The 14,581-nt window shown below is 39.9% G+C and overlaps 1 protein-coding gene across 3 annotated transcripts in view; it reads right to left on the bottom strand.

The window, feature by feature from the left end:
- The window catches only part of dpf1 (double PHD fingers 1), a 48,409-nt gene extending 36,519 nt beyond the window's left edge, over positions 1 to 11,890 (bottom strand). For all 3 annotated transcript variants that reach the window (XM_086080430.1, XM_086080431.1, XM_086080432.1), the window contains exon 1: positions 11,749 to 11,890. In XM_086080430.1, the coding sequence (XP_085936556.1) occupies positions 11,749 to 11,861 (113 nt within the window). In that variant the 5' untranslated portion in view covers positions 11,862 to 11,890. The remainder of the gene's footprint in view (positions 1 to 11,748) is intronic.
- Between the last annotated feature and the right edge of the window lie 2,691 nt (positions 11,891 to 14,581).

The raw sequence follows: 14,581 nt of genomic DNA, 5'->3' as shown, positions 1-14,581 counted from the left end.
AGATGCAGTATGAGTCATTTTTGCCGACACGTTTTCCCTCTCTCCATTCCACTGTTGGTTTGACTTTTCACTCTTTCCCCTACTGCCTTGCGCCTTGCAGGCTTCTTTCTCCTCTATAAGTAAATGTTTATTTACTTTTACACTTTCTCGACATGATTTATTTTGTGTTCACACTTCACACCTCCCTCTTTGTCTTTCTACAGTTAATCACTTTTCTCTTGTGTCTTCCCGCTGAGCACAGGCGCCAAGGTCACTTGGCTCTAAACACACCAGAAACATGACACACATGCAAAGCCAAAGTCTTGCTAACCGACTGTCGCAACTTCAAATCATATTTTGTTGAACTTATCCAAAATTGATAGAAAAGTCACCAGACATGTACTCCTGCCCGCTCTAATAAATGCGATATACAAGTGTCCGTGTAAATGGAAAAAGGATTCAAGGGTTGGTTGGTTTTATTAGTAATGCAATAAAAACTGTTATCAATGACATAAAGAATGGTGCATTTCCCAAACAAGAATCCACTAAATGTTGGTCCATATGTGGATACAGGCAAGATTTAGATGCATTTAAGTCATGATGGGTTTGTTTAATCCTAATTCTTATATCTTTCCACATGAACCAGGAAGTAACCTTTTAACTAAGAGAAAACAAAACAAAACAAACGAAAAACATGATGTTCCACTAGGCAGGGGTCGGCAACATTTACTATCAAAACTGCCATTTTAGGCCAAATAAATGACCAAAAATCTGCCTGGAGCCACAAAACATACGAAGATTGTGATGAAAGAAACAGTGTTAATGTTAGTCTAATGTACTGAGGGCCCAAGACAGTGCTAATTTGAGCTACACCATAACAGAAAAATAAGCAGCGTCCAATGCTTTGAGATTCATTTTCTTCTACCTTAAAAATTCAGTTTTTGTATTTGTATTTATTTATTTAGTTTATTTTTTTTCAGACTTTGTTTTTGATACATGTTTAGACTTTTATGCCTTTCTGTTAAATGTCTTACATTTTTGACAATTTCATGGACATATGGTAATTTTTTGCCTCTTCTACCTTTTTTGCACATTTTATGCCTATTTCCTCATTTTTTCTGACATTTTTGGGCAATTTTGCCGACATTTTATGGCAATTTTGTCGACATTTTATGGCAATTTTCAAGATTTCTTTTTGTTTTTGTTTTTTTGTTTTTTTAGAACATTGAACATTTTATTTCCTGCCTTTTCTTAAATATTTTTTTTCAAACTTTGTTTTGTTCGTTTTGTTTTTGCCGATGGTGTGGACATTTTATGGTAATTTTGGGGATTTCTTCTTCTTCTTCTTTTGACATTTTACAGTTTATTATATATACACGAGGCAGCGCGATTGCATATTACACAGACGAGCGCGTGCGTGGGGCGGCGCGGAGGACGCGTTTGGAGACACGATGCGGTGCGGCGAAAATCTGCATATTCGCCAAAGTTGAAAATGTTGATTTTCTTCGCATTTCGCCTCGCGAACTGATAGGCTGAAACATGTTTTTTTTTTTTGGTGCACTTACACACATATACGGTCTCCCAGGCGGGAAGCGAACTCACGCCAACCTGTGTCACACACAGCGTCCTGTCGTCACCTGCGTGAATTTTTTTTAATCCCCTCCTGCGGGTACAACGCATGTTTTTTAATAAATACATAAAAACACACGTGGGCTTTGTTTTAAAACAAGAAAAAAGTATTTATTGCGGAGAAGCAAACGAAAAGCGCTGCATTCAACGACCACACACAAAGTAGGAAATCTTAGATATACATAGAAAAAGCTCAGACAACTGAATGTTACTGTTTTTCTGTTTTGTTCGAGGTGTTTAAATATCTGTTTACAAGGAACCTTTTCGAAAAATCTCCACTTTTCTGTGGTAAAAGTTATAATATTTCACGGCAGGGGATGCAATTGTACGGGGGTAAATACTTTTGGCACGACAGCGGAACGCTTCCCCCTATTTTGGTGTGAACATAGCCTAAAGTGCTTCTGAATGTTCCAGTGTTTCCAACTATATCTATTATTTATTTATCCCACGGAGTTCTGTCCACCGGCTCCGTTCTCTGTGTATCTGATGAGTCACGTCGATGTGTGCACGTCAGTGTTTTTGTTATCTGCTATTTTGCACATCATTAAAAAATAAAAATGAAAAATCTGGCTGCGCAGCGACTTTTATGTCAGGGAGTTCCGGCAAGAAATTCTAGCCACTTTCACCCCTGCTTATAATTAGTTCTATTGAATTTGTTTTTTATGTCTTTTCATAACAAGATTTGATGTAGCATTGGGAGTTAACTGGCTGTCAGCAGACATGTCTCTTTGATATTACCAAACAATTGGTCAAATACACATAATTACTGAAAATAGAAATTATAGCTGCAGAATGCCAAGCAGCCTGTATTAGCAGACAAAAGAAACATCCAAACTTGCAATTTGCATCACCGTATTAGTATTAATTGTCTATTTACTTCCCTTTTAGAACTAACTAGCATGGGAAGTAGCTCTTTATAGTTATAGCCATGGTGTGGGGGTGTGCGTGTGTGTGTGTGTGCGTGCGTGTGTGTGTGTGTGTGCGCGTGTGTGTGTGTGTGTGTGTGTGTGTGTGTGTGTGTGTGTGTGTGTGTGTGTGTGTGTGTGTGTGTGTGTGTGTGTGTGTGTGTGTGTGTGTGTGTGTGTGTGTGTGTGTGTGTGGTGCTTTTGTTTTTACAAATCGAGATCATAACAAATTTGTGGCACTTTCCAAGAAAAGATTGCAATTGGGCAGCATGATGTAGTTGTGAGCATGTCTGCCTCACAATTCTGAAGTGTTGTTTTTGAATCTCAGCATCAGTCTACCTGTATGGAAATTGAATGTGTTTTCTCACACATTCTAAAAACATGCATGTTCTTGTTTATTTCTGGGGATTTCTTCCTCCAGCTTTAAAACTTTAACTTTGACAGCAATAATTTATTTATTGATGATGTAAGTCAGCACTCATAGCAAAATTTATTCTAAAGTCTACAAAACCATTTCTTCTGGCAATTTACAGAAAATGCATCCAACAATGACCCAATAGCGCATGCACTTTTTTACTCCTGAAGAGGAGACTGAAGAAGCCCCCAGGAGCAAATTTATTTATTTATTTATTTATTTATTTATTTGTTTGTTTGTTTGTTTGTTTATTTGTTTGTTTGTTTGTTTGTTTATTTATTTATTTTGCGAATGTAAATAAATAAAGAACTGAAGGAGGCTGCAGTAAAGGCCTGGACAAGACTGCTACAGTCTGGTGAAGTCAGTGGGTCACAGGCTTGATGCAGTTATTGCAAGTAAGGGTTATGCCACCAAATATTAAATATTATGCTCTGTAAGTTCATTTAATAATACCCCTTACAACACTTTTTCTCACTTGAAAATTGAAAAGTAGGTGGCTTCAAACTAAAGGTTCTCTGTCCGGAGTTGTTTCATACATCTAAAAGTAAATACTATGAACTTTTGTCTGATATTCATCTTCGAATCTGAAACCTAAATATCTTCAGTACACAACCAAAACAAGGAATTGACCTTGCCGTTCCAATTATTTTGGAACCAGAAAAAAAGGTGTTTGTGGTTAAATGGTTTGAGAAGACGCATTTCTCAAAGAGAGGAAACTCGTGAGGAAGGGACACATGCCCTGTGAAAACTATTTTATTCCAAATGTGGACACGTTCAACTGTGAGACAAAGCAGGGCAGATGCTGACAGCGTGTGTTGCATCTTTAAAAGTAATCCTGCAACCTCTCTGGCCAACACAGGGCATGTGACATTTAAAGGATGTGATCTGGGCAGCAATATGTGGGGCAAACCATGCCCATGCTTGTTAATATGTCACTAGAAATGAGCTGTTCACAATCTGTTGAAGAGAATACATCTTCTTTTTTCTTACACTGCTGCTCTTCGGTGGGTATTTGAGCATTTTACAGCAGTGTAGGACACTTTAAAGAGCTTGCTTCACTATTTTAATGATGTGCCAGTGATGGTCCCGGCAGTTTCAAGCAAATATGAAGAATGGCATTCGACAGAGGCCTGTTCAAACAAAATGATCGATTTCAGCCAAAATACTGAGGAAATGATCCCCACAGAGGCACATATACCTGTGTTATGAGTAAACAGCAATGATGAGAGGCATTTTTGTCATATTTGCCTAAAAAAATAGCAATGAATAAAAGACTTGGCATTTAAAGCTTCACGACTGAACAAAGTAAAATACTAGGGGGAGAGAGCGGCTGAGTTGGGGGGGAAAGGAACACATTCAAAATGTAAAACAGGCCACCAAAGAGCTCCCCATCCACCACCTCCCTAAGCACCTCACTTCAAATCCTCTACCCTCCATCACATTTCCCCCTGCTGTCCATAGAGCTTCTGAAATAACTTATTTGATAATACTGTAATTTGACAGCTGGAAAAAATAGCTTCCATCAATTTAGGTGCACCCAGTTTTATAATATTGAGATAGGGAAGCTGCATGCCTGTTTGCGAGATTGAAGGCAAGAGGAGCCAAAAAAGCTGGAGCTGAGCGGGAGATGCCTTAAAAGGAAATGGTTGGATTAAAAAAAGAAAAAGAAAGGATGGGTAGAGTATAGACAAGCATGTGCAAAGGAAATGGACAAAAAGAAAGGGTGGGAGCACGATGACCTGTGAAATGCTCATTTTTCGGCAAGGACATTGCTCATAGATACCACTTTTTCCATCTTTAATCCCATCATTAAAAAAAAGGCTTGCGGACGCATAATAGGGACCATGAAACCCATCATTCAGGTGCAAATGGTCACCAGTGGAGCATCGAGCAGCAGTCTTTCAGTAGCTGCTTGAAAGAAAAATAGCTGTAAATTGCTTTCTGATGATCTGATTATCAGTTCAAATGTTGTGGGTATTTTTTTTCATGGAAAATATATCCATAATATTTAGTGTAATGTACAGTGTACAATTTAGAATTCAATGAACATTTTAGGGGAAAAGTCATAAAGTCACACAAAATTGCACTGGGCGGTTACTGTCTGAGTATACTCTATGTTGCTTATTAGTGGCATAAATACATGTAGCAACCCAAATTGGTGATGACTCAAATTGAGATGCAAATTGGTCGTTAAAAAACAAACGCCGAATCTGTATGTATGCACATCATGTATGTGAGCAGTGCGCAGTGTCATGTGACACCAGGAAATGTTTGCATAAAGGGAAAGTTAAGCCAGTTAATGAGCATTGCATTTAACTGTTAAGCAATCAGTCAATAAAGCCCATCTATATGGGGAGAGATTTGTCTCAAAATTATTCACACAAATACATTTGTGATTTGCACGTGTTTTTCAGATCCACAAACATTTTTGCGATTTTCACATTTTCCCCCTGTAAACATCATTAATGATATAATTCATACATGTATTTAAGGCAAGTTATATAATGTCTCAAGACCTCTTGTTTATGTTTAACAAATTTAAAACATCATAAATCATGCCGTTCTTGCGCTTCAAAAGTCTTGGCCTGTCGGCTATCCAGTAATATATATAGATCAGTGCAGCGGCCAAAGAGCAACAACCTGTCTCTTGTTTCTCGTTTAAAAATGGAAATTGAAAAACCGAAATCGAGCCGTTAGCTGATCTTCTATTATATGTTAATCTTACAAAATTCGGGAAACAAAATGCGACCTTAATTTGTTTCCTTCGAGCATGTTTTAGCTTCACTTGAAAAACACTCTTCTTCTTTGGCCGCTGCTGCTTTATTGGCGTAGAAGAAGAACATTTAACAGCAGAAGAAGTGTCTTTCGAGTGAAAGCAAAACATGGTCAAGGAAAACAAAGTAAGGTCGCATTTTGTTTCCCGACTTGTGCAAAATAAACACCTAATTGAAGTTCAAATAAAGACTCGATTTCTGTTTTTCAATGTCCAATTTTAAACAAAGACAGAAACGGCTCGTTCTTGTTCAATGGAGACAGTAACGCTGCCTCCCTGTGCACGGCGGAGGAACGGGCCTTAGACACGTGAATATCTGAGCGCTTGTGTGTGTGTGAATATCTCGAAACAGCAGGATGTTTGTCTCAAAAATAAATCCGCGTGCGCAACGATCCACAAACGCACTTTCGATAACTCACAAGCAAAAGTCATGGAAAATGCACACACTAAATTAAAAAAGACATGTGAAGATTGCGGATATAATTGTGGATCTGAAAAACACATGTGAAAATGCCGAATATGTTTGTGGATCTGAAAAACACGTGGACGCAGGACCGGAGAGACAAACCCTCCTCCAAGCTAGCTTAGCGATAGCTAGCTGCTACGACATTACACGGACGGCTTTAAAACAACCAAAAGTGAACACACTGGGTTCTGCTGTTGACCAGTGGAGTTTAAAGTAAATTGTTTTAAACTTAAAAAGGATTCCCCACCCAACTGCCCCCCTCCCTCAACCCCGTAGGTTGACCTGCCTTAGCAGAGCTACCTAAGCATGTTGGCCGCATTTGTATACTTGCACTTTGTATAAAGCGCTGAAGTGCACTCTGTTTAGGCTACCATTAACCATTAAGATCAAATTGGAGTTTTCATTTTTTGGGACTATGTTTTTTTTATTTTAGTTGATTGAAACTGTAAAGAGAAATAGCTAGTAAATTATGGTGAGGTCAGCAAACTTTTTGACTTTTTCTGACAATAGCACTCAACCAGAGTGCTATTTCCAACAAAACAGCAAAAGAAAAACATGTCTTATGACTGATGGTTACTCTTATCCGGCATGTGAGCAAACCCCAGGGAAAATTCAAACATTTCACCACAGTGCACAACTCAAGTGATCTGAGTCAGCATATGTCCTACATCAGAACGAAATTAAGCTAATACTGATGCTAGCCATCTGTGCTTGTTGTTATGACTTGACATAGTGTCAATACTGCATCGCCATTTTAGTGTACTGTGTGGCAAAGTTTGTGCAATTTCTTCTACAATGAGAGGGGTCCTAGTTATTCTACCAACCATTAGGGTACAGGCATAGTGTTATTATGAGGCAGCGACGTTATCATCAAATTTAAATTAAAGCTATTATTTTAAAGGTCATTTAAATTTCAATTGTTGCATTAATCTCTTAATTGATTTATTGAGTTTGTGATGTGTCGCAGAGTACATTTTGCTTTTCATCTATTTTGCTGTTGCCGCTTTCCACACCTGTGCGAGGCTAAATGGTTTATATTCACAGCAGCGCTGCTATGGTCCAGCTGGTGAGGCAGGATGCTGTGCGCACACACCACAGAGAGAGATTCATCCAGAAACTCAACTAATCATCAGACCGCATATTTTGGGAATAACTGCCACTAGCATGTTCATTCGCGCAACAACACTGAAATGACTTTTTACTCTATTTGAATTATTTATTTTCTATTTTCAGGATTAATCTGGCTAATTGTTTACAGAAACTCTTAAGTGCAATTAGAAATAGATTCAGCTTTGCGGTAATTAACTGGCATTTTGCCCAACGTAAATCAAACAGAAGCTGCGATGAACAAAAATGTCCAGACACTCAGCCTTTCACTGTGCAAGGGCACAAATAACACAAAGGACATCTATTCAGTACATACTGTAGTCTAGATGTGTTACATACTGTACACATCATTCAGAGCATCTGCAGAACCTAATGAGATCCAATAAAACAAGCAAAAAATGCCGCCTTTACTGAGTGTTGTGGAGGTATTCATGTAACCATTTTTATCATTGTTATTGTCATTTGTAGTGTTGTAGAACTCATCATACTGTGAGGTGTTGCCAATATTCTATAAATTGCTCGTCTCATGTAGCTATCTAAAGTAACCATACTATTAACATTATATACGTTTTAAAAATGCATATAAATGATGTTGGGCAGACAGAACTAGTAGTCACCTCCACCTAGAGGAGGAGGCTTTTGTCTCGTCTTCAGGGTGAACTATCATGTCCTGTCCAGAAGAAGCAGTCTGCTTTAGCCCAGTTCAATGTTTCATCCTCCCTTTCTCTTTGGAACACACTGCCAAATTGTATTTCCTGGTTACAGCAATTAACACTCATTAGATTGCAATAAAGGAACATAGAGCTCCCCCTAGCGATAGAAGCTAATCATTGAAGCTGCTCATGAGAAATCTTAGGGAATCACCCAAATTAGAACATAGTAAAAACCCCAATGACAAAATAAGACAAGATGGAAGTTTGTGAAATGAGAAAATGAGCATAAAATGACTTCATGACAACAGCAGATTGCAAGCTTTTATCACATACTGGTTGAGAGCTGTGTATTTTGGCACATGTAGTGCAATTTTTTTTAAGCACTCCAAATACTTGTGCCAATACTGTCAAGTCTCCACACCTGGTCCATGCACCTGTTTCACCCACTGCTGTCCATCTGCCCACTTGCTCGTACCCAAATACACAAAAAGTCCACTCATATTGACGTTTCCGGTCCTAAGGAGCTTTTGTGTGTATGCAGGCAAGAAGTAATATCAGGCGGCCTTCTGTACTGTTCATCCCCTCCCCCAACTCAGCCCTTCTATGGCTGAACTCAACAGATTAAACTATGCAATATCACCCGTACCAATCCGGCGCCACCCCTCCTCCCCGCCACCCTCAATTCAATTTCTTTTCCACTGTCCTCCACTTTCTTTCTTTCTCTCTCTTGCCCATTAATATATACAACTCTTGCAGTACGCGAGATGAGTTTCTGGTTTTAGTGCAGCATATCGGGGGCATACAAAGAGGACATCAAATATATATATATATATATATATATATATATATATTTGTTTTTGTTTTTTTACAGTGTTGTGTGATGATCTTAATGCTAAATAAAACCAAAACGGTCCTTTCCCTTTCATGTGCACTTGCGTGTGCCTCTTTTTTCCTATCCACACGTGCATGAACAGTCACATTGCTGAATTTAAGTGTCTAGCCCTGTGCACGCATGCATATCTGCTCTTTGTGTGTGGGTGTATACAGCGCATAGCTATAGCTGCAGTGTGTATTAAGGCCAGTGCATCAGGGTAAGGCAATCTGTGAGCAGCTCCTTCAGGTGAGATTTATTACCACTGCACTTGGCCTCTTATAATGGCGATGGACTCCTTACCCCCGCATCTCTGCCCTGTGTGCGCATGTGAGTGTACGGGTTGGTGATTTCTTAGTTTAACCCCCTCCCACCCTCTGAAAACACGCCACCATCACTAGGAACTCCTCCCATGTCTGCATCCATGTTCAAGAGCTGCAGAGAGGCAGCGTTGGTGTTGACTCCATCCTTGAGAACTCTTGATAACAAGGTGCGCTGGACCTGCACAAATATTGGGACTCATACAAAGAGTTGGTGATTCTATTCTTCAACCATACTGCTTCAGTTCGGACGACTAGTTTGAACTACAAATTCCTGGATGGAAATCACTCAAGGTCCCAAAGCAGTGGAGCTGACTGACTGTCAGTTAGGTAGCACTGGAGAAATAGGTCATAGAGCTAAAAATACTTATCTATGTCTCTCTCTTTCTCTCTATTCCTCTCTCACGCTCTTTCTCAATCCTGTCTTCTAAAAAAAATAAAAATAATAAAGCAGAAATAAAATCCAAATAAAGACAAGATGAAAGGAAAAGCTTGGGAAAAGAAATACCCTTAAAAACATCAGACCTTAGGCTTGCTCTCTTGTGAATAAAGAAGTAGGAGCGTGTGCGTGCGTGTGCACGTGTTTACAGATGTGCAAGTTGAGGAATGACGGGGGAGATTGAAAGGGAAAACGAAGATGTAGAAATGGATGCTCAGGCTGCGGTTCAGCCATCACACGGGGCTGTTTGCACACCGAGGTTTATTACATGGAACTCATTATTCACTCAGCTCAGCCAAGCAGGCAGGGGGGAAAAAAATAATAGGGCCCCTCCAGAACTGCTGGCAACACGCAGCCATGAAGCCACACAAAGGATTAAAAGGTGTGCGATCATTTCTTTCGAATGTATCAAAAATGTGTAGTGAATGTTACCATGGGCGATGACAAGTGCTCAAATGAGAAGACAATATCATTTCATATGAATGAAAAGATGAAAAGTCAGAGTTGAAAATGTAAAGGAACTGAGCCTGTGAAAAAAAAACGTGAATAAAAATTCCTTCAGAGCAAAGAAGTTTGACGCGGTTGACAAAAGGAGACTGAAAATGTGTGTCAGAATGAAATGAGGGATAGAGAAGGAGTGATGGATGGAGAAAATGATGAAGGAGGAGGGCCTGAACGTGGAAGCGGGTCAGCAGGGGTGATGGGAAGCGAGCGAGCAGGAGAGAAACTGCAGAGAGAGAGCGAGAGATTATCGTTAATCCAAGAGAGAGAAGGCGGAGGGAATTTTTGGAAAGTCCCCAGTAGATTGGAGCGAGTGGCTGCATGTGCCTCTGCTGATTGTTGAACACACACACAACACAACACAGTGGATGCAGACTGGAGATGTTTTCCACAGGTTTTACAGCCACTGAATTAATTAGCAGGTTTGAGGGCATTTCGGGACAACAGACCTAGAAACCATGAACTGGTGTCAGTTGATAAATTGACTTAATTGTGAAAAAGGGAACAAAATGCAGATCAGTGTTTCACACTATACTTTCTTCTAGCACTCGTCCTTGTCTTGCTCTCCCATCAGCATCATGATAATAAATTCCTTTAAATCAGACCGTTAAATCCACTTGTCACAGAGAGGAGGGGGAAGAAACTGCCTTTCACAGACATCCTAATTGATATTTTTAGTCATTATTTTTGGGAAACTACACACAGTTTTCAAGCTAAACTGGCATACAATGGCTAGGCTATCAAGGCATCACACTATTGGCATCCTGCTGCATGGCAAGTGCTCTTTAAAAGCAGCCCATACAGGAGAGTCATTCATGGATGCCTGCATGCATCACATAGGCACATCCCATGCCAAATGGCACAACCTTTGCAAACGTGCTGAGCAAAACAACTCATATGAGTTACTGAGGCTATTGTGTGCTCCCCTGTTACCTCTCTGGAAGCAACCCCGACAGATATGCTCATCAACCACCTTTTTGGCCGCATGCCTAAAGCGGGTATAGCAGGCGTCTGCATTCCGCTGCAGCCAGTCACGGCAAAACAAAAAGACACGGCATTGTCACCCCCCACCCCCCCCCCCCCCAAAAAAAATTCTGCTTCAAATGAACTTTAATCTCCTGGAGCACGCCATTGTGGAATTAAACGCGTGCTAAATTGCAATATAAATGCACAACGTGGTGTTGCAATTAGGCTTTGATTGCCGACTTAATTGTAATATAATTTAACACCTTGGCCAATATACTGTCAAAATACCGGGCAGCCTGAAGCCGTGGTAAAGCTTCAAGCTTCCTACCTGTTCCCACTCTGTCCGCACAGGTAGCTATCTAAACTGTCTGCCTTCCTCCAGTCCAGCCTGCCTCTGACCGTGATCTTGGCTGGCCACACTGGCAAGGGACATACCGGGTCACCCAAATCCAGCCCCGGCATTCCTGCATGCTCCTGCACTCGCGCACGCTGCTCTTGGCTCGGGCAAAACGAACACACCGATTGCACCGAAACGCACAATCAACCCGTGGCGCCGACACAACACGGATAGGCAACTTTTCTGCATTTTTATTGTCTTCTTTCTATTTGTGCGGCGTGCGCGGCATGCACAGAGGTGTTGGCAGCCGTGCTACGGGAGCAATGGTAAATTAAATCCCACTGACAACGTTCACCAATAGGAAAAAGGCGAATGTGTTGTACTTACGATTTGAGGTGGTTCTGTACCGCTGTGGCCATTTTGGTGTAGTATGATAGAATGCAACGCTGCGGCGCCCGGTATTGTACATGTAATGTAGCAGCTATTTCAATTTCATTCATTCTCTGGGGCTGCGGCTGGAACGGCCAGCCAATGGGAGACGGGAGCGCATGCGACAGCAGAGGGGAAGTGTAGTTTTTTACGCATGTCAACATGAAACATGTCCAGGAGCAATGCACTACAAGTACCAGTGTGGGTAGCGAATTCAAGGATGCCACGGTCCCGCCTCGGATCTGAAAGGGCAAAATGCATCGAACCGCAGCCGAATTATTGCATACAGTTAATGCCGAGGTGGCTTACATGACTGTGTCACTTTTGTACATTGATGCCTTTTTTTCTGCATGTTATAAAGTTGCAATAAACCTTAGTGATAATTGATAAATTACTGATCAATTAGAATAAATAAATAAATAAATAAATAAATAAACAAATAAATGAATAAATACAGTTATATTGACTCACGTGGATGTTTATGCCAAAATGAAGATACATTGTGCCAACATAACCCTTGAAGTCCTGCACAGAGCATGAGCTTTAATTATTCATTAATCAGGAGCAATGAGAGGAGGGCTATAATTGATTCTTTCAGACGTTCATGATTGAGTTAGGCTGCCTGGCACCTTCTCTAACCCATAGCGGACACTTTCGTATTAAAATCAGTACCTGCTTGTCATGTTGCTTAGATAGATGGATAGATAGATAGATAGATAGATAGATAGATAGATAGATAGATAGATAGATAGATAGATAGATAGATAGATAGATAGATAGATAGATAGATAGATAGATAGATAGATAGATAGATCGATCGATCGATCGATCGATCGATAGATAGATAGATAGATAGATAGATAGATAGATAGATAGATAGATAGATAGATAGATAGATAGATAGATAGATAGATAGATAGATAGATAGATAGATAGATAGATAGATAGATGGATGGATGGATGCATGGATGCATGGATGGATGGATGGATAAATAGATAGAGAGAGAGAGAGAGAGAGAGAGAGAGAGAGAGAGAGAGAGAGAGAGAGAGAGAGTGAGAGAGTGTGAGAGAGAGAGAGAGACAGAGAGAGACAGAGAGAGAGAGAGAGAGAGAGAGACAGAGAGAGAGAGACAGACAGACAGACTTATTTTTCCATTTCCACTTATTTTGTTAATCTTTTTGCGTTCTTACCACCATTTTTTTTTATTTATTCAGTCATTTATTTATTTTTCTTTGCTCATGACAATAAACATCTTGAAATCTGAAATGCAGGGCTATCACTCCCCATGTCGTTTTAACTGTTGTGGAGGAGCCCAAGCCGCTCACTGACATGTGATATTTATAGATCTATACCAACAAATATTTAATGAACATCTCCATCGTAATTTAAAGTAGATATACAAACCCACCAATGTAATCAGTCCAATACATTAACAATTGGTTTGGATAATAGTGCACATAGGTACTACATGTTTGAAACTGGTGGTGATGGACAATTTTCAGGATTGGAGCAGAAGGAATCAGCTAGTTCTCAATACTGACAAAACTAAGAAGATCGTTGTGTATTTTAGTAGGAGAGGACTGAGCTTGTTACATTGGGAAGGCCATCAAGATAATGGAGCAAGACTTGGGAGACTGGAACAATGAACTATAATGCTAACATGGACACTGTGTACAAGAAGAGAATGAGCAGACTTTAATAAGAGTGCTCAGATCCTCCTATGTGTGCAGAAAGATTTTGGAGTTCATCTCTAGGGCTGTTGAAGTAAGTGCCATTTACTTTGCAGTTGTGTGCTGGAGGGTTAGCATCAGTGCCAGCCTGCCAGGGACACCCAACGGATTAATAAACTCATTAAGAAAGTTGGTGACATCCCAGGACTGAAGATGGAGATGGACGTTCTCATTCTCTCCACCATAGTCCAAAGCGTTATTCAGCACCACTGCCACAAACAAAATTCTTGATCAACTTACTCACTTTTCATTTATATAACAAGTACATCTATGGTATGTTTATGCAGAGGTATAATAAGAGTTTTTCTTGACTGCTTATTTTTTAGAAAACTTATGACTTTTACTCCCTACAATTGAAAATACATATCTGTACTGCTTATTACTTATCATATAAGGCGTTGTTCACCATCTGTGGAGAATGACACCACATAAGTGAGAGAGGCAAAGTAAATCTTGGGCATTATAAGTCAGACATTAATGATGATAGCAACAGAACCGGAGAAGCAAGATATTCCTCATCCATGCCCATATGGTTTGATGTTGTTGAGTCCAAGAATGACTCATGGTGAATAATTTGTGTCTTGTGCCAGTCTAAAAGCCACAAGCTTCTGGTGTTCAATGTGTTTAACTGCGTAATCTAAACAAAAATACACACATAGGCTAAATACATAATAAAAGTTATATTGGCAATTTTGCTTTCTTTTGTTTGTTTGTTATTTATCTCATAACATATAAACAACAACTCACTGAGCTGTGGGAACACGTTTTGATTGCATAAAAGCCTGAACCAAATACGCACTATGCAAGTTGGTAGGTAAAGGTAAACTATTATGTGTGAAGTTTCTTTTGTTTGTTTGTTTGTTTGTTTGTTTGTTTGTTTGTTTGTTTGTTTTTATATTTTGCTGTGCCACGTTGTCAAAACATGCATTGTATATACATATCTGTCTATGTGCATACTACAGAAATTTAAGAAATGTAATCAAATGTGAATTGTGAAATGATAGTTGTAACTCAGCATTTTAGCCACTCGGTGACGCTCACGGACCACCAAGTAAAACGA

Source organism: Leptonotus elevatus, chromosome 7, assembly GCF_054856555.1.
Source record: "Leptonotus elevatus isolate MCC_2025b chromosome 7, RoL_Lele_1.0, whole genome shotgun sequence".
In the NCBI taxonomy this organism is placed as follows: Eukaryota; Metazoa; Chordata; class Actinopteri; order Syngnathiformes; family Syngnathidae; genus Leptonotus; species Leptonotus elevatus.
The sequence above is the reverse complement of the archived record's forward strand: the minus strand, read 5'-3'. Positions and strand labels throughout refer to the sequence as shown.